General features: G+C 34.2%; 3 protein-coding genes across 3 annotated transcripts; 2 read left to right on the forward strand and 1 right to left on the reverse strand.

The window, feature by feature from the left end:
* Positions 1–607: 607 nt before the first annotated feature.
* On the forward strand, positions 608–3,813 carry LOC142529901 (ribosome-recycling factor, chloroplastic-like). The gene is made up of 11 exons (XM_075635594.1): positions 608–778; positions 852–975; positions 1,104–1,173; positions 1,281–1,376; positions 2,109–2,206; positions 2,600–2,711; positions 2,918–2,959; positions 3,036–3,092; positions 3,161–3,211; positions 3,414–3,470; positions 3,591–3,813. The coding sequence occupies exons 1-11, from the start codon at positions 724–726 to the stop codon at positions 3,606–3,608; spliced, it is 780 nt and encodes a 259-aa protein (XP_075491709.1). The 5' UTR covers positions 608–723; the 3' UTR covers positions 3,609–3,813.
* A 9,721-nt stretch (positions 3,814–13,534) lies between these two features.
* Positions 13,535–18,669, forward strand: LOC142528647 (uncharacterized). Its single transcript, XM_075633734.1, is given in 12 exon segments — positions 13,535–13,916; positions 14,029–14,391; positions 14,508–14,668; positions 14,768–14,963; positions 15,065–15,335; positions 15,447–15,510; positions 15,888–16,035; positions 16,134–16,200; positions 16,286–16,352; positions 16,432–16,534; positions 16,537–16,769; positions 16,861–18,669. Coding segments are annotated over 12 exon segments (3,219 nt in total). The 5' UTR covers positions 13,535–13,819; the 3' UTR covers positions 18,310–18,669.
* Positions 18,670–19,156: 487 nt separating this feature from the next.
* Positions 19,157–21,497, reverse strand: LOC142530046 (fatty-acid-binding protein 1-like). Its single transcript, XM_075635797.1, has 4 exons — positions 21,070–21,497; positions 20,561–20,804; positions 19,869–19,960; positions 19,157–19,511 (listed from the first exon to the last, which is right to left on the reverse strand). Exons 1-4 carry the CDS (start codon positions 21,464–21,466, stop codon positions 19,372–19,374), a joined length of 873 nt encoding a protein of 290 aa, XP_075491912.1. The 5' UTR covers positions 21,467–21,497; the 3' UTR covers positions 19,157–19,371.
* Positions 21,498–24,222: the final 2,725 nt, after the last annotated feature.

Consider the following 24,222-nt stretch of genomic DNA (forward strand, 5'->3'; position numbering starts at 1 on the left):
GACTTACTGAAACTAATTTAGAAAAATTTATTTTTTTCCTGCTTTGAATAATTTTTTTGTAAGTATGTTTACAAACAGTCTAATTAGACTATTGATTTTAAAATATTGTAAAACATTAATATAAAAATATTTAATCTGATGAATTACAAAAAATTTGTAAATACATTTATATTTTGCAATTATTGTGTGTCAGTGTAGATTTAAGTATTTTTTAAAAAAATTTCTTCAGTGAAATAATAAGTTTTTTATTTTTATATTTTAAAATTGCATATATAAATATATCTTTTTTAATATTATTTAAAAATCAATACATTTAAATAAATATATGTGAAATATTATTATTTTAAAAAATAAATAAATTATTGATATGAAAATTAGAATATTATTAAATTAACAATAATTCATTTTATTTTCTTTTTAAGCATTAATTTTTTGATGAAAAGTTATTATATATAACAAGTTTATTTTTATATGTATAGATTTCCCCATTGGGTTTCTCTTTTGGGTCAAAGAGGAAAATTGGCCCATATCTGAGTTTATTATATAGGCCTTGAGACCAATATTATACGGGCCTTGACCAATTCTGTGGCCCCCGGTAGAATTTTTACATGGTGAACGTGCCTCGAGAGAAATATCGCTCTTCTTATCCAGACACAAAAATTTAGTCATCAGCTTTACTTCACTTCGGCATTTTGTCGAACGGGCTCTTTCACAACTGTGCCGATGGCATTGTCGCCTGCATCTCACATACGCTCCATCTGCTACTCTTCTATCCCAGGTCAGTGAGAAATCTCAGTTCTTGTTCTGTTTCCGGTCTCTGCATGTGTTTCATACTTTAGCCTTCACTGCAGATTCGTATCCAAAATCTGGGAGTGTGGGTTCTTGGAGTGCGTCTTCTAGCTACGTAAATTTTCAGGTGGGGGCAAGAGGGTTTTCTGGGAAGCCTTTGGTTGTTAAACAGTCACGGAACAAGAGGCAAGTTGGGTCGAAATTTTTGTTTTTTGAAAGCTGCGTATTATTCTGTTGGATGGTATCACCAAATGAGAATGCTTGTTGTTAAGTTATTTGTTTTTTGAATCCGTTCTGGGTTTGATGATTTGTAGATGTGTGGTGTTGAAGTGTGCGACTATTGAAGAAATAGAGGCGGAGAAATCTATGATTGAGAAGGATGTTGTAAGAAAATGGCATTAAGCTGTATCATTAATAGTTTTGGATGTTTCCTTCGAACGTGGTAATTATTGTAACAAGCTATGAGTTAAATTGTGTGCTCTGGTTTTCAGAAAGAGAGAATGGAAAAAACTATTGAAAATGTGAGGTTCAGCTTCAATTCCATAAGAACGGGTAGAGCCAACCCAGCAATACTAGATAAAGTGGAGGTACATTTTTTTTCCTCGAGAGATGATTTGCTCAGCATATCTGATCTGTGTTCTTGTATCTTATTCGTTGATGCTGTATATGCCGCCTTTCTTAATGCAGAAATATGGACTTTGGGAGGTTGTCTTTCAGTACTTTATATTGCATGAACCGAGTTCTTTTTTTTTTCAACGTCTTATATTACCATAGCATGAGCATAATCTTATGCTACTTGTCTGTAGCAGATCCGCGATCCTTTATATTTATCAGTTGTTGTTTTATGAAGTTTATGCAGCCTTCTTGTTAATGATGTTTTCTCCAAATTTCTCTGCTGAAAATTTAGTGAGTATTGGAAATAAGAACAAGTCATAAACTTGAAGCATATATAACCGAAATTTTCCAAGGGTTACAGACATTTGTTGACTTTTTTTCTGCCCCTATGCATTAAAGGACACTTGGTGGAAAAAATGAGACAAGTTGTATTAATGGACTTTACTGACCTCATTGCAAGGTTATTTTTCCATCAATATGATCCTTTCGTGAAGATTTGGATTATCCTAATCATCTTTACTTATGCTGCTCCCAATGCCACTTTTTTCCTCCTATTTCTTCAGGCATTGTATCTGTTTCCTTGAAAATAAGTTTATCTGGTTTTTGCAATGTTGTACCTTTGACACTCGTGCAACCTATCTTACAATAGAAAACTGAATTTCTTGACTGAATGTCATTTGTTTTATGACCCTTCACCTTTGTAGGTGGAGTACTATGGAACGCCCGTCTCCCTTAAGAGTATAGCTCAGATCAGTACACCGGATGCAAGTTCTCTTATGGTGCAGCCATATGACAAATCCAGGTACATCTTGGTGCTGTATTTAAGTCTAAATTGCAAAAGTTTTGCACACTTCTTCATTCATCTTATTTAGTTGTTACCAAGATAATACTGGACAAGCTATGCGGATAAGCTAAGTTGCTTTGAAATCGGTATATGAAATTTGTTTCAACTCTTCAATCCCCCTCTGTGTTCTTCATCAAATAGATGACATAGGTGAATAAGGGTCACTGATAAGCATTGTCATTTAGGAGGTGTAATAGAGCTTTGATTGAATGTTCTTGGATATTGCGGACTCGTAAGTTGTGGCATTATGAAACAGTGAGATGAAAGTGATTAGCATGTTATCACGTTTTGAATGGTTAGTTACATGCTATCTTTATCATATCCAATAATTTTGATTCAGATCATTTACAGTTTGAAGGAAATAGAGAAGGCAATTGTCAACTCTGGTCTTGGTTTGACTCCAAATAATGATGGAGAAGTTATAAGATTGACACTACCTCAGCTGACGGCTGAGAGGAGAAAGGTATCATGAACTTTTGCTTAATATATTGTTTCTATGACCTAGTTAAAGAAAATGCTTTTACATTTACCCCAAGGCATTTTTGAATGTGCCATATGTAGAATTGAATAGTTACATAGTTTTTCTGATAAATTATGAGTTGATTTGCCTTTTCTGTTAATGATTCTGCAAAATTTTAAATATCGATTTTCCTTGATCTATTATTCCAGGAACTGTCGAAAGTTGTGGCCAAACAAGCTGAAGAAGGAAAGGTTACTGTCCACATCTATGTGCATCTCGTACAAAACACGTTATATATTGCTTTTAAGTTGCTATTTATGCTTGTAGGTTGCTATTAGGAATATAAGAAGAGATGCAATCAAATCCTACGAAAAACTCGAGAAGGTCTGAATAAGTTGCCTCATTTAATTACCATGTCATGGTTATATTCATTCTTACCGAAAATCTTGCAGGATAAAAAACTCTCGGAGGACAATGTAAAGGACCTGTCCGGTGATTTGCAGGTACCTGGATTAGCTGATTTCCATTAACTAATTAAGCAACATATGAAATTCCTACCCATTTCGTGTTCATTACCATGAACTAGGAATTATTATATGGTTTATAATTTAACATTGCTGCAAATCAATAAGATTTACGACCATCTTTTTCTCTATAAATGAAAATCCAATTGTTCCTATGAAAAATTGGATTCTTGATATGCAGAAAGTGACAGACGAATACATGAAGAAGATTGATTCAATCTACAAACAAAAGGAGAAGGTAACTCCATCTCACATTACAGACTCATTGAAGCTTCATTTCTCTTTTTGAACAACTTATAGCCGAAACACTTAAAACTTGACCTTCACTCTTTGCATCCCTTTTTCTTATGTCTTTCAGGAGTTGCTGACGGTATAAGAAATTGTTGACATCTGCTTTTTCGGTTTTGTCCTCGTTCTTGATCATACGAATGAATCCCGCATGAATCATTGAGCCATTGCGTATATTTGTACACCTTAGGCAAAAATGTTATTGTCATGTTTGAAGGGAGATTTAGTGGTATTGTCTGTAATCTGTATTCGGCCTCTATCTTTGTTTTTTTATCATGTGAACTGATTAATTATCATGTGGAGCCTTCTTTTAGCTAAGGGTTGATATGAACGATATTCAATTTCAACTCATAATATGACACGAATGATGTGTTCAGACACAAACAATTTTATTACGTCGGGGGACTCGATTGGAGTATAAGTCAAACTCTCAAGGAAAATCAACTAAAGATATTTATCAATAATTCCTCCAAAGGTTCATCACAAACTCGACTTTTTGCGGTCAATTGTGAATTTCTTCACAAATGAGAGATCTAGTTATACGAAATCTTTACAAATAATCCAAATATTCTCAAACTCTCAAAATTTACCAAACTACACACTTTATAATATTTTTCTCTCTACTCAATTGTGAATTTCTTCACAAATGAGAGATCTATTTATAGGAAATCTTTACAAATAATCCAAATTTTCAATATTTACAACTCTTATTTTCAACATTTACAACTCTTATTTTCAACATTCAAATATTCAACATTCAAATATTCAATACACACATTTTAAATATTATTTTTCAACATTTAATATATTATTTTCAACATTCCCCCTTGTGATGATGATCATGATACGAAGATGTCTTCATTACATGTTTTTGTACTGCCTCGTTAAAAACCTTACTAGGAAAAACCCATTAGGATAAAAACCATAGTAAGGGAAAAAGAGTGGAGTCACGTAATCTCCCCCTCATGTTGACACGAACAATTATTCACAAATTTCGTAGATTGCGCATCCCAATATTATATATGTGCTTTCTGAATATTGACGTAGGAAGTGCCTTTGTGAAGAGATCTGATGAGTTTTCACTTGATTGAATGTGACGAACATCAATACATTTATTCTTCTCTAGCTCTTTGGTGAATGCGAAGAACTTAGGAGGAATATGTTTAGTTATGTCGCTTTTTATGTATCCCTCTTTCATTTGAGCAACACATGCAGCATTATCTTCATATAGTATCACAGGCTTCTCGTCGAATGATAATCCGCATGAGATTTGGATATGTTGGGTCATTGATTTTAACCACACACATTCACGGCTTGCTTCATGTAGTGCAATAATCTCGGCATGATTTGATTAAGTTGTTACGAGCGTTTGTGTCTGTGAACGCCAAGAAATTGCATTACCTCCACGAGTAAATACATATCCAGTTTGGGAACGTGCCTTGTGTGGATCAGATAAGTATCCAGCATCGGCATAACCAATTATACTTGGATTAGCATCTTTTGAATACGAAAGTCTCAAGTCTGTTGTTCCTCGTAGATAACGGAATATATGTTTAATTCCGTTCCAGTGTCTCTTTGTAGGATATGTGCTAAATCTTGCCAACAAATTTACGGCAAAAGATATATCAGGTCTTGTACAATTTGTAAGATACATAAGGGCACCGATAGCACTTAGATATGGTACTTCTGGACCAAGAATATCTTCATCATTTTCACATGGACGGAATGGGTCCTTTCTATGTTTAATGATCTAACAACCATTGGAGTACTTAAAGGATTTGATTTATCCATATTAAAACGTTTAAGGATCTTTTCTGTATAATTTGTCTGGTGAACAAACATTCCACATTCTTTTTGTTCAATTTGTAAACCCAGACAATACTTGGTTTTTCCAAGATCCTTCAATTCAAATTCTTCCTTCAAGTATGACACAACATCTTGAATTTCCTTATTTGTTCCAATGATGTTTAAATCATCAACATATACATCAATAATTACGCATCTGGATGTTGTTTTCTTAATGAAAACACAATGGCATATTGAATTATTTACATATCCCTTTTTAATCAAGTGATCACTTAGCCGATTATACCACATTCGGCCGGATTGCTTTATCCCATATAACGATCTTTGTAATTTCACAGAATAACATTCTTTGGGTTTTGAACTTTGTGCTTCAGACATCTTAAATCCTTCAGGGATTTTCATATATATATTATTATCAAGTGATCCATATAAGTAAGCTGTAACAACATCCATAAGACGCATTTCTAAATTTTCAGATAACGCCATGCTAATCAAATACCAAAACGTAATTGCATCCATCACGGGAGAATATGTTTCTTCATAATCAATTCCAGGCCTTTGAGAAAAACCTTGTGCAACAAGTCGAGCTTTATATCTTACTATTTCATTTTTCTCATTTCGCTTCCGAATAAAAACTCATTTGTATCCAACAGGGTTTACACCTTCAGATGTAAGAACTATAGGTCCAAAAACATTACGTTTATTTAACGAATCCAATTCAATCCGGATGGCTTCTTTCCATTTTATCCAATCCTGCCGATTTTTACATTCACCAAAAGATTTTGGTTCATAATCTTCATTATCATTTATGATGTCGATTGTCACATTATAAGAAAATATATCATCAATTTCTTCTATATCTTTTCGGTTCCATATTTTTCCAGTATTAATATAATTGATAGAGATTTCATGATTCTCGTCAGTTTGTGGTTCTGACAGAACATTTTCATCATCATGTGTTTCTTCAGGAACATCATTCTCTATTTTGTGATCATCAAGTGTTTCTTCAGGAACATCATTCTTTATTTTGTGATCATCGTGTTTCTCTATGAATTTTCTTTTTCGAGGATTTTTATCCTTGGAACCGACTGGCCTTCCACGCTTCAGGCATTTAATGACATCATGAGTATTTTCAATTTGTTTTTTCGGAATTTCAATTCGAGCAGGGACATTTGCAGCATGTATATATGATTTAGTTACCCCATTTGTGTCTGCAAATGCATCTGGTATTTGATTTGCTATTCTTTGCAAGTGCACAATTTGCTGTACATCTTTTTCACATTGTTTTGTTCTTGGATCCAGATGTAACAATGATGATACATACCATGTAATTTCCTTTTCGGTATGTTTTTGTTCTCCCCTTAACATTGCGAAGATTTCCTCATTAAAATGACAATCAGCAAAACGTGCTGTGAACACGTCGCCTGTCTGAGGTTCAAGATATCGAATGATTGATGGACTATCATAACCGATATAAATTCCAATCTTTCTTTGAGGTCCCATTTTCTTTCGTTGCAGTGGTGCAATAGGCACATACATCATACATCAAAAAATTCTCAGATGAGAAATGTCTGGTTCTTTACCAAATGCAAGCTGCAATGGGGAGTATTTATGATATGCACTTGGTCTGATGCGAATTAATGAAGCAGCATGTAAAATTGCATGTCCCCATATAGAAATAGGGAGCTTTGTTTTCATAATCATTGGTCTAGCAATCATTTGCACACGTTTAATCAATGATTCAGCCAATCCATTCTGTTTATGTATATGAGCAACATGATGCTCAACAATGATTCTCATAGACATACAATAATCATTGAAAGTCTAGGAAGTAAATTCACCAGCATTATCAATTCTAATTTTCTTGATTGTATAATCGGGAAATTGATTCCTCAATTTTATTATTTGAGCAAGTAATCTTGCAAATGCAACATTTCGAGTTGACAATAAACATACATGTGACCATCTGTTGGAGGCATCAATTAATACCATAAAGTATCTGAATGGTCTACGTGGTGGATGGATTGGTCCACAAATATCACCCTGAATACGTTCAAGAAATATTGGTGATTCAGTTTGGATTTTGGCTGGCGATGGTCTTATAATAAGTTTTCCAAGAGAACATGCTTTACATTGAAACTTATTATTCTGAAAGATCTTTTGGTCTTTCAGTGGATGACCATGTGTATTTTCTATAATTCTTCGCATCATTGTTGAACCAGGATGTCCTAATCGATCATGCCAATTGGTTAATATTGAAGAATCATCTACTACCATGTTTGATTCAATGAGACTTATATGTGTATAATGCAATCCAGTAGGGAGTATTGGTAGTTTTTCAATCACATATTTCTTTCCTGATTTATATGTGATAAGACACATATATTTCTCATTCCCTTCATTCATTGTTTGAGTATCATACCCATGGGAATATATATCATTAAAACTCAACAAATTTCTTTTCGATTGTGGTGAATATAAAGCATCATTGATCAAAAATTTTGTACCATTAGGTAACAAAAATTGTGCTTTACCACATCCTTCAATCAAGTCTACAAGACCTGATATTGTATTCACCGTTGTTTTTGTTGGTTTTAGTTCCAAGAAATATCTTTTATCTTGAAAGATAGTGTGCGTTGTACCACTATTGGGTATGCAAACTTCAGCTTTGCTCATAGCATTTTCCATATTTGAACTTCAAAAAAAATATGCAATGAAATAAGATTACTGACAATACATATGTAAATATAACACATATCATAATTGTACAATAAAACATTATTATATGAATACATGAAAAATAAATTATTGTACATTTATATTCTACCATTATATTGTTCATTCTCAGAGAAATCATTGAGAAAATCAGTAGCATCAATATTGTTCATTTCTATCCCACCAACATATTGATCATTTCCAGAGAAATCATTCATAAAATCAGCAGCATGAAAATGAGTTGAATCACTCAAACGGTCACTGTGTTCAGTGAAGTTGGTCTCTTTTTCTTTCCCCTTTATCGATTCGTTATAGAGCTTGCAAAGGTGCTCAGGGGCTCGACAAATACGAGACCAATGTCCTGGAGTGCCGCATCTGAAACAAGAACTTTCAAATCTTTTCGAGTGATTTTCATTAACACTCATGTTCTCATGATGCCTTTTCTGTGGGTGGTTCGTGACGCCCTTTTGAGATGAGTTATAAAAATAAATATCTCTATTGTTTTCAAAACCACGGCCTCGACCACGACCACGACCACGGCCAATTCCATGTCCATGACCACGACCTCGACCTCGACCTCGACCAAAATCTTGTCTTTGAATTTGATTTTGGTTTCCAAATTTAAATTCATTTTTACTCACATCATTTACTTCTGAAATGCTGTTGATCCAGTGGGTCGGGACTGATGATTTCTCATTAATAGCTCATTGTTTTTTTCCGGCACAAGAAGACAGACGATGAGTTCAGAATATCTCGCAAATCCACGCACTCTATATTGTTGCTGTAAAGTTATATTTGATGCGTGAAACGTGGAAAAATGTTTTTTCAAGCATTTCCGATTCTGTAACCTCATGTCCACAAAATTTTAGCTGCGAGATTATTCGATACATCGCTGAATTATAATCACTGACTTTCTTAAAATCTTGGAATCTTAACATATTCCATTCATCACGGGCGGTCGGAAGTATAACTTCCCTTATATGTTCAAATCTTTCTTTCAATCCTTTCCACAGAGCCATGAGATCTTTTTCGATGAGATATTCACATTTTAAATCTTCATCGAGATGTCGACGCAAAAATATTATAGCTTTTGCTTTTTCTTGTGATGAAAATATACCATTTTTTTTAATGGTCTCGCTTAAACCCAATGACTCAAGATGCATTTCTACATCGAGAGTCCATGGCATATAATTTTTTCCCCTGATGTCGAGCGCAACAAATTCGAGCTTTGTCAAATATGACATGGTGGTACTAAAAAATTACGATGCATTTTATTAGTTAATGAATATTGCAATACAAAATAATGGATAAACAACAATTACAAGCATTTGTAAAAATAAAGAAAACACACGAGAAGGATATTCTCCGATAAATAAAAGACTCGTGAGTATGATAACCAAAATAATTAAAAATAACCTTGAGAAAGCCATCTTCTTTTTTCTTCGAAAATTTGATGAAGAATAATTTTTAGAGAATAGGAGAAAGTTGGAGTGATTGAAAGAGTTTGTGAGATCATATTTATAGGGCAAAAACTAGCCGTTTTGTTACCGTTTATGACCGTTGGTGTACAAAAAAATAAATGTATGTATTTGTATAATTTTATGGTAATAATATGGTGTATATAATATTAGTCATGTTTAAATAATTATGTATATCATATCACATTATTATAATGATGTGTCATAAGTTATTTTGTTTAAAAATCTTATAGGGTTTTATACTTGTCGTATCCCTTACCGGGAGTGTGGGATGTCGTCTTAACATCCTCCCTGGATTTATAACAAGTTTTTGAAAAATTTATTTTTATTATTTCTAATAAGAACATTATATTATATATTAATATATACACAATAAATAAATAACAGTAAAATAAATATTATTACTTTTGTTATCTTTTTCTTCTGTTTGGAGCTTGGAAAAGTATGGAGGACTTTTAGAGCTTCGTGCTGATAACGTGTTGTGAAAAAGTAAAAATTTATGGTAAAAAGTAAAAACCTCAAACTCTCAAAATTTACCAAACTACACACTTTATAATATTTTTCTCTCTATTCAATTGTGAATTTCTTCACAAATGAGAGATCTATTTATAGGAAATCTTTACAAATAATCCAAGAATAAAATACATAATTACCTACATAAATATAACATTCAAATATTCAATACACACATTTTTAATATTATTTTTCAATATTTAATATATTATTTTCAACAGAATGAAAACTATACTAAAATAAATAAAATATTTGGAAAGAGACAAGATCATTGATGACATAAATTTACATAAAAATCTGTACATTTATAAAATAAAAGTGAAACTTCATGGATGTGCCCACTATGGCTCATCTTTAGCCCAAATGAAAGACATGACTATCAAAGGCTCATGTATTTTCTTATAAATAACAGGTTTGAGTGTTTAATTCAGATATTTTCCTATATTATTTTTCAGCAGCACTCTTAGCTGCTCTTAGGGATGTAAATGAACCAAACCGTTTGCGAGATATTCGAAGCTTGACTCGATAAAAAGCTCGTTTTAGTTTGAGCTCTCCACTTTTATCCTCGGTCTCTGACTTGAGCATCGGAGGGGCTACGCCAGTACACCCTCCTGATCCCCTTCTAACGGTCTTATTCGTGATTTCAGGCTCAGGACAATTTCAAAACCTGTGTCTGAACTAGCGACATTTGTTGAAATCGGACACTAAATTTCCCGTGAGTATCAAAAAGTTTATAAAAGAAATACCCGAGATCAAATAAAATGTATTATCATGTGTAAAAATAAAAACAAAAGCATATAAAAAAATATTAAAAACCGTACAAAGGAGAAAAAAAACTAAAAAGAAAAAAACCTAAATATTCTTCTCTTCATTAACTCCCCTTCGACTATACTTCCCAACAAACCATACCTAAAATACGACACGTATTTAGATCTTAATTGAATTACTATTTGAAAAATTGACAGTCACGTCTCAAACGGCTCTCCGTCTCATCCCAGCGTTCAATAATCTATAAGCATCCCTAATCGAAAGATTTTACAAATTATAAGATTTTATTCTTAAGATAGTAATGAAATCCCAATGTTTTAAAATTACATTCAAATGAATTGTTATGTTTTAATTATATGAGTAATTGCTGTCAAATAAATGTTACAATTTATTACATGGTTTTATTTACACGAGTAATTGCTGTCAAATAAAAGTCAAACTCCACGGAGCCTGAATTTATCTTATATTTTCAAAATTCAGAAAAATAAATAATCGAGAGATGACGTCAAAAAAAAATAGCACGAGGGGTGAAATATCGTACCGACTCTGGCTCCACCAGTGTCGCCACCTACTCCGATTACTGTGGAATAAGCTCCACCGTCCGACCCGGAAATTTGGACGGCTGTGATCTCGCTCTTAAACATGATGCAATCAATTGGGCGCCACGTTGGCTCCTTGTGGCACCCACTCAGGAATTAAAAAGAGAGACTGCCATGTCGGAATATTTATTCGAAAGATGTGGGGCCCAAATTGATATCTCTCTAGTACAACTGAAGCTGCGGTATGTACAAACCGATAAAAACCCCACGTGAAGTGGGTTTAAATGTAGCCATTCGTTTCAACTTGCGGTGACAGTTTTTATTTCGGGGCTGTTTAATGTCTCCAATCAGGATATGACACGTGTTTGAAGTTAGTTTTTTTGTTTCAGTTTTGTACTAACAAGCAAATCTGCTCAGCTCCAACTAACGCGTGAGGGAACTATTATAAAAAAACATAATGCTAAAAATGCCATTAAAATATCGTAGAAACGATATTTATAACAATTTTATGTAAAATTTTGTTATTATATTGTAAGATTTTTTTTATTATTTTGTGAGATTTTATATTGAATTTATCACGAGATTTTGATAAGTAAAATTTTTGTAATTAATTTATTGTGTTGTAAGAATTGATGTACAAATTTTGTTGTACTCCAACAAATTACCATCTCTCCTATTTTGAAATAACCATTTCATTATATTAAATTATATATTTCGACAAGGTTAAATAATTAAAGTTTATGGATTATATATTAGCTAATAATTTTACTTCTCCCAATACATAAAATTTTTTATTTTCAAATTTTGGTTATTTTTAATAAAAAAAAATACATATTGTAATTGAAATTATTCAAAAGATTGTCTATATTACACATATTGAATGTGTAGCGCATCCATTTTATCGAGTTAATCTTGAAATATATATATATATATATTTTAATCTTTATCGGGTAAAGCAGTCTTTACAATTTTTAATAAAAGTATTAATAAAGGCAATATATACTCTTACTGTATATTCGTAAGCTCAATATATATAATATATAATTCAAAATATTATTATAATATACTTTTGTGTGATGAATATTATGAGATCATTAACAAAAATTTCCTGTAACATCCTTGTGAATAGTAATTATCTTAATCTGAAGAGAAATGATAGTTGATTATGTCAATATTTATTTAATTATAAAAAATATATTTATCCCATTTACTTTCATTTTCGTAGAATTTATGTTTAATAACAAATAAAAATGTAGGTCTCTTGTAATTCGATCTCACGAATCTTTATCAGTGAGACAGATCAACTCTATTGATATTCACGATAAAAAGTAATACTTTTTCATAGATAACTCAAATAAGAGACTTATCTCACAAAATAAGACCCGTGAAACCGTTTCATATAAGTTTTTGCACAAAAAATATAGTCGAGGATTCAAAAAGACTATATTTTTTTCTTGGCAAACAAAAAATACTAGTTATTTTGGTAATGTAGCATTCGTGCTAATTTACCTTTTCTCAACGATAGGGACGGTAATTTGCTTAAATAATGTAAGTTTTTACAAATTATTATTAAATACGAAAGTGATAATAACTTTATAAAATAACCTAAAATTTAATGCAAGTAATATAATAAACATATTACATTAAATAATTTACGACTTTTAAAATTAATTGAAGTTTAAAGGCTTTGAATCTTTTCTGCTTTAGTTAAAACTCCAAAATTAATATTATTAAATGTAAAAGACAATAGAAACATATATCTATCACTATTATTAAGAATCTTTTCAACTGTCTTTCAATTTTATCCTTATCTTATACTAATATTATATTTATGTTATTAATTTTATTTTTAATTTCAACAAATATTTTTGTTTTTAATTATAAAAATTTAAATTTCATTTTAATCTTTTGATAATGGTCTAATTTCACTTTAATCTTTTAATTATTATAAAAAAAACTATACACGTGTATCTTGTATTTAAAGTAATAATCAAGTACAGACTGTAAAAATAATATATCTTCTCGCAGATTTAATAGCAAGTAAATGAACCATGTGGCAGAAACCGCCACGTAGGCACGAGATGAACATGACCGTCAGATGAAGATTAGATTCAAGGGTGGAGATGAGGTGTAGAGGGCGATAGAGTGATCGGTGCGGTTCATCTTGCTTTATGCAGTAGGTTTCGCGTGAGAGTTAAATATGACAACAAAGAAATCAGGATAGATAAGACTTGAGAGTGAGAGATGTGCGAAAAGTGAAGAATAGAAAGAGCACGAAAAGCAAGGAGAGAGAAGAAAGAGGGGAGGATCGCGCGAAGAGGAGATTTTCGACGAATTCTCTCTTTCGTTTCTGAATCTCCGAGTGTGTTTTCTGCAGATTTCGGTGTATCGGTTTCTTTCTGTTTTGCGTTCATTTCTGCTGGCGAGATGGCTGGAAATCGAGCGAATTACGTGATTGTTGGGAGGAAATTGGCTTTATAATGGAGAGGAGCAAAGATTTGACGATTGGGACTACTTCCGCCGTCAAACGTTTGTCGAGGAGGCGACAGAGAGTCACCTCTCTGAAAGATTCAAATGGTTGGGAAAAATTCGTTTAGAATCTCTGTTTTTTCGATTTTTGTTTTGTTAAGTGATTTTTGAGATTTCTGTTATTTATATGATGTTTTCCGCTTCTTTTTTTTCCTCTCAGAAGAGGATAGGGAGAAGGAATTGCATGAAGCAGTGAGATTAAGAGATAGAGAGCGGTCGCAGAAGAAGGATCGAGATCCGGAGTTTCCGAAGAGACGGAGGATTGAGAGGTACGCGATGCAGCAGATGAATGGTGGTGAAGGTTATAGGGAGAACGAGAGTACTGACGCGACCGATGAGGAGTATCTTGAAGAAGAGGAAGATGCGGGAATTCATTTACTTAATGGATTGGATCACTCGTCACTGCAGTCTTCGTCTCTAACGAATAATCGACGAAACCTCCGTACTCTTCGGTCCTCCCCCGTGCTCAGAGCTTCCGTGGATGAGACGATCGGTGTTCCCATTCCTCGAAGAGCTCGCTCAAGTATGACGTTAAACATAAGTACGTTTTGTCTTTGGCAGTTTTTGGCTTTAAACATTTTTTTTAATCTTAATCCGTTTCTGTTGATTAATTTTGATTGTCTTTGTTATTCTTTACAGCTTCAATGAAGAGGTTGCATGACTACCGTAATTCAAGCAGCGGGAAATTAGGGGAGGAATTGTGTCGCCGGAGATTTCCATCATCTCCAGCGACGGCAAGTCACATTTGTGCCGGCGGTGCATCGCTATCGGCTTCCGGTGCTTCTATGAGAAAGAAGATGGTTACTCTTTTACATGGTTTTTTTGTGTTGTAACTCTATTTAGTGCATATTAATGAGGTTGCTTGACTTGGATTTCCTGTCCTGTGTCTGGTTTTGCAGAAATCTGTAGACCCAAGAGCACCACGTGTTTTAAAGAGTACATCCAATCCCAGGCCTTCTTCAGAGATTCAAGATGACGTAGAGATCGAGGTCGTGGAAGCTCTGTTCGATCTGATGAAACAATCTCAATCCCTGTCACAGTCTTCCAAAAATGAAGAAACAATCGATGACGATAGCGTAAACGCTGCTGATGAAGGTCAGTCGTCGTTCTTTTTCCCTTGCGTGTTTTATCGAAAGTTTTTCAGAGTTTGGTTCTCCAAAACTTACTTAATAATTTGTGGATTTGGTGGATTGCAGTGTTGACAAAGGGTGGAAAAGAGGATAAAACATTTTTACTTCAGTACGGGAAATCAATAAAAGTGGATCCTGAAACAGCCATGGATGATTCAATGGTGGAAATGAACAAAGACGAAGGAATTGAGAAAGAGAAATTTCCAAATGACTCAGCTCCACAGTGTGGTGATGGGTTTTTGAACATAGAAAAAGTGTTGTCTCCAAAAGAAAGCGAACGGCCATCATGTGTTAAAGTAGATGCTTATGAAGTACAGAATCCGAAAGTGACAAGAGCGTGAGCATCCTCAGCTTGCTTCTCTGTTTCTTACTTTTGTTTGTATCTTTTATCATTATACGACATTCATCTTCTCAAGAATTCTGATTATATTTATGGTTGGATTGGCAGGGACGATACCGCGATTGTGGTTGAGGAGACCAAAAAGGAAGCCAAGTTAGAGATTGATTTAATGGTGAGTGTACGCTGAGTCCAAAATTCTCCAATTATAAATACTGAACTTACGAAGGAGAAAAAACTGGAGATAAATGTATTTTGGACAGGTTCCTCCACCTGTAACGTCATCTCCGGAAAAAGATATTTTGGGTGATATGGCACTCTTTCCTAAATATATGGCTCACGATGTTCAGAACATGTACAGAGATCTTTCATGCGATTGATCCAATTTTATTTCTGGTTTTTTTCGCTAAACAAGGATTTTATTTATTTGTATTTGTATATTTATATTGTATTATCATTATATTATATTTATTATTATAATTATGATTTTTTTAAAATATTATAGTTTATTGTTTTAATTTGGCCGAGACTATTCCACTTACTCTGATACAGAAGAGTGCAACAATTTCAAAGGATGATCCCGGAGAGGCCGTCAATCGCTTGCCGAAGCTTGATTTGGAAGAGCACTATCATGATAAATCAAGCGTCAGAGACGGTGGGAAACAACAGCTGCGCGGTCATCAGGAGCAGAAAAATCAATGTGAGGCTTCTGAATAAGAATTTGCTTATCCGTCAATCGACTTAGTCATTTGCCATTCGGAGATTTATTTTCGGCTAAATGGGACATTCTTTTCGCAGCACAAACTTCATTGTTACCTTTCCAAATTTCTCTCGGTGGATGGCCTAGTGTTCTACCTCATCCAGGGTATGTTGCATATCTATGAGAGCTTTTGTTAATTTGTTTTTTTAATCGATGCTGCTTGATGCTCAGCCAGTTGTTCTGTATGCAGATATATGCAATCTCAGCAAGCAGTTTTGCCCGTGGTTGACAGGGCCAGATTTCCTATTGCCATGCAGGTACTCTATACATGGGGATTATGTTTTTGTTATTGTTTCCATTGTTTGTTAACTTGCCAAAGCCATGGGAATTTTGCAGCCCCCAAAATTCACATTCTCACAGCCGCGTCCAAAGAGAAGTGCAACTCATCGATACATTGCCCGCAGCATTCAACAACATCAGGAACTTATCACAAACTCGTGTTGTCTGGGCCTGCTGGTGTCGCTACTTTATGTGGAACCATGCCACCAACGCAAATGTTTATGAATGGAAGCCCTGTAGTTGGTGATTATCAGAGAAAGCAGAATTTGGGTGCTATTACTATGGGAAATGGAAAAGATAAAGGCTCTGAAGTTCCCTTGGCGTTGAATTCGACAAAAAATAAAGATCCAATGCTTCAACTGGCTTCACTCCATACCACAGCTAATAATTTTCTGGTTATTTCTGTAGTCTTTGCCTTTAAATCTTCAAATCACAATTACAGGTCTTATTTTTTGAGTTTTATGTAATTTTCCTCTTTATTTGTAGCATAATCCTGCCTTTATCTTCCCACTTGGGCACCATCAAACAACGGTGATGACACCAGCTAAATCATCTGGACCGGCCCAATCTGCTTCTGCAAGTGGCAACATGTCTCTGCATTCTAATTCAGCTGGGGGACCTTCTGTAAACTTGTCCTTGCCTGGAGAAGAAGCTGTTACGAACCTCGGTATTCCGAACTCGGCTTCTACTGAAGTTGCTCCATGTATGGCAGTGCTGCAAAACAATGGCAGTCAATTTCCTATTTCAACAAACATGGCTATGCCTAAGCTTAAAGGAGTGCAGTCCCCTGCTTTCCCTTTGTTCAACTCCTCTCTTTACTCTTCTACAATGTTCGATGTTTCTCAAAGTCAGAAGCTCTCAAGTACAAAAATCTTTCACAATAATTATCATAGTCTAGCTGCTGCACATTCAACAGAGACAGAGAAGCTGCATTTCCCACCATCACATCCGTCCAGCAAGTCCGACCCAGAAATTGGAAGGAAAGGTAGTGCATTGTATGCGGATGCACTGCAAAGGAGTACTGAAAATAGAGACGAACTCATCCCGCAACCTTTTCTGGCATCATTTGGTTTAAATGCTCCATCTTGTCCGCCTCTTAACTTCTCATCCATGGCACAGAACTCTGCTATCTTCCCAGTGCTTCCGGACATTGCTTGGAATGGTTACCAGATGGCAAGACAGAAGAATTTTCAGACATCTGAGGGAAAAAGTGTAATTAGTTCTACAAAGGTTGACGATGGATTAAAACGTACCTTGGGAAAGTCAGAAACCCATGGTCGTAAATGTTCCAGCAACGATGTATCACCTGTCTCCATGATGGGAACTTCCATAGTTGATGGATTAGCTGGAAGTGTGAATTTTGTTCCGTCCGTTGCAAGTGGAAACCAACAGCCGTTTCCTCCGTCCTTGCTTTCTCAGACATCTGGTGTATTACCCATACTTCATCAGCATCAGCATCAGCATCAGCATCAGCATCAATCGATTCAACTCCAGAAGCATTATATGCAGCAAATGCAGCAGACAGAAACAGCTAAAATAAACGCCTCAACCGGTGATGTGCTGCCTGGATCTTTCCTTCCTGGTAGTTTCCCAATCCGAAACCCTTTTTTCTCAAAAGTTTCTGTTCAAATCGATAATTCATCGTATTCTCACAATTGGCAGAACTTGCCTAGATCCGCAGCTCCTGAAGTGATGTCTCAAACTGAACACTTAAGCGACGTGAATATCTCCCAACCAAAAAGTTCTTTTGGGAGTCATTCGGTCTCAGCGGCATCACCTCAAGGGCAGCAAATTGTCACCAACAAGCAGCCAGTGCTTCCAGTTGGGTCGACATCTGACCCTCTATCTCCAAAAAAACAAGTGGCGGTGAATGAATGGCATCCAACGACGTCAATGCTGACTCAGCAATCTCAGCATTACCATCCCAACAGATAGATGCTTCTCCTAATGGACCCAGCCAGAAGTCTTCCCCAGCTTGTCGAGGGAACGTGCCATCAATCTTAAACCTATGCCCTGTCCAACTCTCAGAGCTCAAGTACTGCAAGAACTTCTGTCGTTGACGGATGCCTGAACCGGACTAAAGATTAGTAGTTAACGAGTGAGCAGCACTTTTAAAATGTTTGCTGGAAGTTTGGTATAGTAGGGTGTAGGTATAGTAGGACCACATTACATCAAGTTATATTCAAAGTTTTTGAATTTGTTATGGTGGATATTTGGTTTCAGTTTCACCCCTTCTTTTTATGGTCTGTACAAGGAAGTGATTGTTCTTATCATGTCATCCATCCGATTCTTTCATTATTTTCTTCTGATAGGTTGGGGGGGACCATTTCATTTGTTTTTCAGTCCTCGAAGAAGAAAGGTTTACAATGAATGCGGGTGTTGATTTTTATGATATTTATTTGGAGTTTTCCCATTTTTTCCTCCTGAATTTAAGCACCATTACATCATATTCCCTCTTTTTGACGTCTGGCTCAAGGGTGGTCGCGAAACATATTCAAGAAGAGGCAATGCCAGTGAAATATATATCTTATCTATTTTTATTGTTTAATATTTAATTTAAATAAAGATTGTCGAATTAATTCAGCATGTTATGTTATAGTTTAGTTCACATAATTTTTATAACATTACTATCTAAAACAAGTCTCTCTATTTGGAAAAAATTAGAGCCAGATCAAATAACAAGTATACTCTTAACAAATTTTGCTCTCGAAGATAATATCAATTTTCTTCTCGTTATACCCATCAACTATTGTAATTGTAATGATAAAAAAAAGCATAAGAAAATGCAAATGCAAAATGAAAAGGATTAGTTTAGAGTATAATTGCAGTTACACAAATTCACAATACCATAAAATTATAAATTATGCTAAATCTAATGTTGATGTTTACATCACATGGAAAGATCAACAGATAGGGTCATCAGAAACTCAGCTCCAAAAAAGGCTCCCCAAAGCTCCAAATATTTAACGTTTCCATGGTATATCAAGAAGATTATTTTTATTTCCCAAGCAGAGAAGCCAAGTTCCGCACAACGTCTTCTCTGGCTATTTTATCAAAGGATTCCTTACCAATGTAAAGATCGAGGACCGAACGACACAAGAGTTCGCTCTCTATGCTTCCCACGTCTTTTCCATCAACTACACAAATGTAAAAGAAAAATAAATCGAAACCTTCATGTGAGATTGTGAGTTCTTACTCTTTGCTCTACAGAACTCATTCACCCACAATATGATTCAGAAAAAAGTCACAAATGCCCTATTGTTCAAGCAGTAGTGATTTGAAAATGCCCAGTTCCCCCACAAATGAATGACAGTAATCTTAGCTACCCACTCCCCAATCCTTAGTGAAGTCCTATCCCATCTCTTAAAGAGTATGTAAACATCGCTTTCTTAAGTGAGTACATTGCGGGAAAAAAAAGGAAGAAATAATGAAAGAGGCCAATAATAATACCCTGGCCCAAGACTGCCAGAAAATAAATTTGACAAAGATCTTACTCGTTGTGCGAAGCACATGACCCTGCTCCCTCGAGAGATCAATTATGGATCCCCGTGGAATTTTGATATCATCTTTGAACTGAGACGTGAATCTGTCAACAAAACGTCCTTGTTCATTACAAGTCATTTTAAAAGTGTCGCCATATGTAGATGTACCTATAGAATCACTTTCGTACCAGCCCATCGGCACCTCAAAAGCAAACAATAACGAAGCAGGACATGGACAATATGAAGTAGAAAGAATGATCCCGAAATAGGATGCTAGAACACGATGGAAAAACCTCATCAATGGTCGTCGTTCAGCTAAGCAGAAACTGTATATAGGTTATGGAGGCAAAATGAAAAAGAAATATGACAGCTTCTTTGAAAAGAGTGATACTTTGGCCCAAGTTAAGATGGAATGTCAAGTTTACAAGAAACTGTGGATTTACCAAAAAGTTTAAGAGGCCTTAGGCTGACCGCCAAGATGACTAGTTTTCGAGGTTCGTGGTCGTGGTGACTAGTGGTGACAGTAGTCGAGAAGGTTTTGGCTTAATATAACACATGAAAAGGAGTAAAGAAAGAGCACTGAGAAAAAACTCAAATGCAGAATTTTCCAAGCATAAGAAACAAGCATTCCTTGTGGTCTGTGGATTCGACTCTCTATCATGCTAATGAAGACGACACCAAATGGGTGAAAACCAAAGTGATACCTTTGAAGCAATTCTTTGTTATCCAATCCCCCAAACTTCTGTAATCTGCTACCGACAGACTCTTCGAAAGCACTCCGCACAGAACGAATACTCAGTCTTCCGTAAACTATTTGAAGCCTCACAGTCATGCTGACACCACTCTCCATGAGATCCTCCGTCAACTCCTCATTCAATTTGGGAACTGAAAAATCTCCATGTTTCTCACTAAGGAACTTTTTCACATCATCATGATCAGCATATACACCTATCAATCCAAAGCCACGGAAAATGCCAAATAACAAAAAATTTTACAAAGTCAAAATCTAGACTTCATCAACTCAAGAACTTTTAGTTTAACGATGCAGACAACTGGCGTAGCTTTGGATTTGCAACATTTTCCTCATTAGATTATTTGCACATATAAATCCATCAAATATCAGAAATATTTTCACAATTTGTCGCAAAAAAAAAAAAAAAAAGAAGCTAAGGGAAAATATATAATAAAGAGAGTGAAGATCAGAATCCAATACCAAAAGCATAGACATCGATATTCTTCAACCCCAAAACTGCTTTTTTCCGCAACCCGATTCCGAGGAGGCACATGGAATCCCTCAGAACCGCCGGAAACGACATTCCAGTCCTCGATTCAGTGACCGGAGACGAATTCGAAGAAAGAGAAAGAGAACCCCACAAGGGATTTAGCATGCTTCCGTTGTGTGTGAAATTAGACGCCAATAAATTAAGTGCGTTTTGAAGAAATGGACTGCTGATATTCTGCGAGATAGCAATGCCAGCACCAGCAGCGGAGAATGATAACGCGGCAGCCGCGGCGTAAGAGTATAATTTACGTGAAGAAGCATTAGCGGCGGCGGAGATGGGTGGCTTTGGGGGCTGAGGAAACGAGAATGGGAAGCGAAAAGAAACCATTGTTTTGGCGTGATCCGAGCAGTTGCGACAGTTGTATAGAGCAGAATTCAAGGTCACGTGCTAAGTGCGTGCAAGCTAAAATGGGTCGATCTGGTAAAAAAAAATATTTTGGGCCTTAATCATAGCCCAGTAATATCATTTTCTCGTATTTATTAAATTTAAACGGGCTTCATTAACGGGCTTCATACGTCTGAATGGTTTTTGGACTTGAACTTTGTCTGCGAACAGAATGAGTTAAGCCCATTTTAATCCCTCTTTGTACCACATTGCTTCTTTGAGGTCTGGTTGTTTAGTACCAACTTGTTTAAGATAACATTAAATTTTTTATGTATAATTTGTTACGAACTTATACGTTTAGACATATATATTATTAATTAATTATTAATTGTATGAATTGCCATGTAATCGATTAACTAAACATAATTCGAAATTCGAAAAACGTAATTAATTATTGAAAATTTAATATCCAGTGATGTGCTTGTTTTGTTAATACAAACAAACTTGCAAATTATTACGGTTTTACTCCAAATTATGAAAATTGTTTCGTGCTTGGATTAACATATGTAGTGAGAACTCAATAATAGAGACAAGTTTGGAGCATTAAGGAATCGGGTTCGCTGATTCCCCTGCCCAAAATAACAAATTAATCTCACAATATTATTTTATTAATCTGTTTCTTTCTCCCTCCCTATTGTACCATATTAACCAATCATTCTACCAATTTGATAATAAATAAATATTAATTATCATAATAATTTTGAACACTATATAGATGAATGAGATGCCAGTGATCGAGAGCTTATTGTTTTATTGAAAAACTTTGTGTAATTTAACTTTTTTAAAACGAGTTGCTGTTGAACTCTGGCAGATAGTTTAAATTCATTGTGTCCAAACCCACAAGTCTTTGGAGTCAAAACCATTAAGAAAGCATCAAATAAATGAAAGATTCTTCTATTCCAATATTTAGAAACAAACACTTTTATGCTCTCTAGAACGATGCTTTTCTTTATACTAAGTTTAGTTAATTTTGGACTGACACTTCTTTTGGTTGTGAATATTTTTGTTTAACAATAGGGCAAAACTTGTATGAGACGGTCTCATATTTTGTGAGACAGATATCTTATTTGGGTAATCTACGAAAAAGTATTACTTTTTTTGTTGTGAATATCCTTAAGATTGATCCGTCTCAAAGATAAAAATTCGTGAGACTGTGAGACCTACTCTAATAATAGTTTTGATTAGATTTATTAATGTTTCTCTCAAATCTTGATTTTAACTCAAGTCTCGTTTTTTATCAAAGAACTGAGGCAAGTATCTCCTCTTTAATGGGGGATGCTAATTGCCTACTTACGCTTGATCAGAGATTGAAAGTTTTTGCGAAGACACTGTACTAGGTTAATTGGCAAGACGTCACACTGACGTAACCATGATCTTTGGATTGGTGTCAAACTCCTACAAATTAATTATGTGTGTCGTTACTTGCAAACAATATTCCTACAAGTAAATGTATTCCTACGAAATCGAACATGCGACCTCTATAATTTCACGTCATCGATACTATCTATATTTTCTATACTATTTTATTAAATTTGAGACACTTAGAGTAACCAACTTTAGTGTCAGAGTCTGTTTTAATAATTATATATATTAATAAAATGTTAAAATTATAATGCAAGTTATATGCAGTTCAACGGATTGAGTTATTGTCTTTTGAGGTTTAGGTTATACATGTTCAATACTTACTGAGATCATTTTTTTATTCTTTTATTTTTCAGTTTATTTTTAATTTATATATCAAAATTACAGTGTAGTCCCTCACTATTTCTTATAATTATATTTTGATCCTCATTTAAATATAAAGCAAATGAATTATAAAAAATATTATACAATTACGCGTTGCGTGCGTCGATACACTAGTAATTGGCATGTACATGAGATCGATACAGTTTCTTCTAGCTTCTTTTAACTTTGTTTTTGTTCTCAACTTGTGATTTTATCAATAAAACCAATTCCTCTACAAATTGTTTGATATAATTTTGTTAAAAAAATCGTAAATTATATAACTAGCTCTTATATGCGTACGTTATACTTATATCAATCATTTTCAATTAATGGCACTTAATTTTATATTATGCTATCAAAATATATATGTTTAATCTAGATGAACCGTTTGGCAAAATATTTTCTATTATACTCGCTCAGTAAGAATAATAATTAATCCTGTTTAGTATGTGATACGTGTGTATATATTTAAAAATTTTAATATGATTTATTTTTGAGAAAATAAAAAAAGCCTAAGCTAAATATGGTACATTTTACAATAATTAATTAGAATAATTATTTAAATATAACACCTTTAGTTATTTTTTAAAATTTATAAATACTTATATATATATATATATCATTTAAATTTAGGTAAATATGGATAAAATTTTGAACTGACAATTACTAATATTAGATTTTTTAAAAAAACATATTAAAACATCATATAAGATTATAAGAAGGGATAATTTTATTCACCCAACAAAACATAACTTGACGCTAAATTTAAAATCTAATTCCTATAATATAGAAAGTTGTCAGAAATCAATGACTTTGATTTTTCGTATTGAATTTACATAATATACAACCCAGAATTATACATTCTTTCTCGAATAAAATATGTATAACCATATATAATATGATATAAAATTTAAATGATATGTGACACTTTTATTTACAATTTTTTTTAATTTTTAATTTTTGAGCTTTATATA

The sequence above is a fragment of the Primulina tabacum genome, chromosome 16 (assembly GCF_025594145.1).
Source record: "Primulina tabacum isolate GXHZ01 chromosome 16, ASM2559414v2, whole genome shotgun sequence".
In the NCBI taxonomy this organism is placed as follows: Eukaryota; Viridiplantae; Streptophyta; class Magnoliopsida; order Lamiales; family Gesneriaceae; genus Primulina; species Primulina tabacum.